We start from the raw sequence: 3,008 nt of genomic DNA on the forward strand, positions 1-3,008 counted from the left end.
TGCGGGTGGGACACCGGGGGCAGTGGCCGGGGAGCGGGGGTACGCGGGGTGTGGGGGGGCCGTGGGGGCGCTGACCGGGGTGCGGGGTCGCCCCGCGGGCGGGGCCGGGGCAGCGCAGCCCCCGGTGCCCGCTGCGCTCCGGAGAGGCTCCGGCCCCGGCGCCCCGACCCGGTGCCCTGTCCTCGCTGCCCCCGCCAGCCGCTGCCGCCAGGCCCCGCCCCAGGGCGAAGCCCCGCCCACGGCCCGACCCGTGCCCCGCCCACTGCCCGCCCCGTGCCCCGCCCAGCCAGGCAGTACTACGCGCTCTCGGGAGGGCCGGAGCGGTGCGCGGGCGGGGCCGGAAGCCATCGACGCTCTCGGCCGTCGGCTGGGGCGGCCTGCGCACGGCGCGCGGCTCGGCGGCAGCGTGGGCGCCGCGGCCCGCGCAGGCGCCCTGGCGGCCCGAGGGTGTTTCCGCGCATGCGCGCTGCGCCGCGCTCCCTTTTTGCCCCTTCGCTGGAGCCGCCATGGCGCCCGTGGTGAGTCTCCGCCGGCGGCGGGCGGCTGCTCCGGGCCGGCCCCGCCCGCCCCGCCCGGGGGCTGCCGGGCCTCTGCCTCCCGCCCGCGGCCCCATCTGCCCCGGCCCCTTCTCCTCCGGCCTGGCCCGGCGTGGCCCGGGCCTGCGCGTGGGGCTGGGCCCCAGCGTGGGCCTCCGCCGGGCCCAGCCCGCCAAGCGCCGGGCGTGCGGCTCGGGGCGGGGCGGGACGGGCGGCCGCGGGGGGCCCTTCCCACAGCCCCCGGCCCGGATCCTGCCCCGGGCCCTTCCCGTCCCTCCCCCCGCAGCTCGGCCCGGTCCCCTTGGCTCCAGCCTGGGGCTCGCTCTGGTCCCCTCCCTCCTCCCCGCTGCCCCCGGGCCCGTGGCCTGGAGCCGCTCCCTCACGGCTCTCTCTTTCCCCCGCGCTGCAGAAGAAGCCCGCAGCGAAAGGTGGCAAAAAAAAGAAGCAGGTGTTGAAGTTCACCCTGGACTGCACCCACCCCGTGGAGGATGGCATCATGGACGCCGCCAACTTTGTGAGTGCGGGGCCTCCCTGCTGCCCCCCGCCCCGGGCCTTTCCGGGGAGGGCTCCTGGCCCCGTTCCCGGCTGCCAAGCGCGGCCCCGGCAGCCCTCGCCCCCTCTCCTCTCAGTTGCTGCCCGTCGCCGCGGCGCAGCGTAAAAGCCTGCAGCGCCGGGCAACACCCCGCAGACAAAGGGAGCCCGGATGGTGCTGGAGGCTACGAGATGTTTATTGGTTTTAAACGCTTTGTAGATAAAGCACAAACACTTTTCCTACCTGTCGCAGGTCGGTCCTGGGGTGGGATTTCCGTTATGTGAGGAATGGCGTGGGCAGGGAGCGCTGCGTTTCAGCACTGTCCAATAAACCTGTTTTCATTCAAACTGCTCGAGCATGGGTTGGAAGCACGGGGCTGTCGCTGAGGTGTCCTCGGAGGATGCTTGCCCAGCCGTCTCCTCACTGGGTGTCCCCTCGGAAGGCAGGCAGCATGTCCCTGCCTTGCTAATCCTGCGCCTTCGCACTCCAGAACCTCACGTGTAGGGCTGCATGGGCTGTTGGATTAGTTGTGGAAGGTGCTGGCAGGCTCGGAGCCTCCTGACCCTCAGGCGTGCGGCTTTCCTCTGCTTCCCTGGACATAACGGCGCTTCTTGCTCTTCCCCACCTCTAAGCCAAAAGCTGCAGCGCCGGGCAGGAGCGAGGTGGGGAGGCCCCATCGGGTGGGACCTGGCAGCCCCAGCTAAGCGGCGGCGTTCCTCTCTTGCAGGAGCAGTTCCTGCAGGAAAGGATCAAGGTGAACGGCAAAGCGGGTAACCTGGGCGGGGGCGTGGTGACCATCGAGAGGAGCAAGAGCAAGATCACGGTCACGTCGGAGGTGCCGTTCTCAAAGAGGTGAGGCGGCGGGGCAGCCCCGTGCCCGGGCAGTGCTGGTCACAGTCACGGGGCTGCTGCCGGTGTCGGACAGGCTGGGGGGAGGGAAGAGACGTCTTGGTGCAGGAGTCGTGCCAGGACTCTGCTGGGTGCGGTGGCTGCTGCTGGCGAGGGATCTTCGGGGGAGATGCGTGGCCAATATTCCCGCTGGGAACGCCGGTGGGGCGGGCGGCAGGGGAGGACGCGCAGCCGCAAGGACACCGAGCGCGGAGTTGAGGGTTGATCCGCCGCCGAGCTGTTCCGCTCCCTTATCATCCCTCTCATCCTGCTGGGCTCCTGCTCTGGCTGCCTGTCCTTTGGCTTCGATAAACGTGGTTCTTGCCACGGCAGGGACAGCGCAGCCGGAGGCCTCAGACACCGGGAAGAGAAGAGGGAAAGCGTTTCCCAGGCTCGGTGTCGTGGCGCTGCCGGTGTGATTCCCCCAGCCGTGGTGTTTCCTGGCAGAAGCTTTGCCGGGACGTGCCTGAGGCAACGTGTTGCTCCCGCAGAGGCGGAAGCCCACGGGAACGGGGGTTTTTGTTTGCCAAAAGCCCCACGTAGGGGGTTTGCTGGGAGCAGGGGTGGGGGGACAGAGCATCCCGAAAAGGCTCCTAGAGAGACGCTGCGGATCTGGGGGCGCAGAACCGCTTTCACGCCACGCTTCCCCCGGCAGGTACCTGAAGTATCTGACCAAGAAGTACCTGAAGAAGAACAACCTGCGCGACTGGTTGCGTGTGGTGGCCAACAGCAAGGAGAGCTACGAGCTGCGCTACTTCCAGATCAACCAGGACGAGGAGGAGGAGGAGGAGGAGGATTGAGCCGGCCCTGCCGCCCGGCAGCCATTTTGTACAGTTTTGCTTTCCTGGAATAAACGGCGGGGAGAGTTGTTGATACCCCGCGCTCGGCTGGCGGCGCCTCGGGGGGGCTGGTGGCTGCTTTGGGGGGATTTGGGGCTTTTCGGGGAGCGCGGGGGCGGGGCTGGGGGCGGGGCCTGGGGGGGTGTGTGGCGTGCGTGCGTCACGGGGTGGGCGTGGCGCGGCGGCCGCCATCTTGGCGCGGAGCGGCCGCGC

At 70.1% G+C, this 3,008-nt stretch overlaps 1 protein-coding gene across 1 annotated transcript; it reads left to right on the forward strand.

Moving 5' to 3' along the window:
• The first annotated feature begins 393 nt into the window (after nt 1-393).
• Nucleotides 394-2,831, forward strand: RPL22 (ribosomal protein L22). Its single transcript, XM_074924810.1, has 4 exons — nt 394-518; nt 946-1,050; nt 1,796-1,920; nt 2,612-2,831. The coding sequence occupies exons 1-4, from the start codon at nt 507-509 to the stop codon at nt 2,754-2,756; spliced, it is 387 nt and encodes a 128-aa protein (XP_074780911.1). The 5' UTR covers nt 394-506; the 3' UTR covers nt 2,757-2,831.
• The last annotated feature ends 177 nt before the right edge of the window (nt 2,832-3,008 follow it).

Source organism: Athene noctua, chromosome 22, assembly GCF_965140245.1.
Source record: "Athene noctua chromosome 22, bAthNoc1.hap1.1, whole genome shotgun sequence".
Classification (NCBI taxonomy): Eukaryota; Metazoa; Chordata; class Aves; order Strigiformes; family Strigidae; genus Athene; species Athene noctua.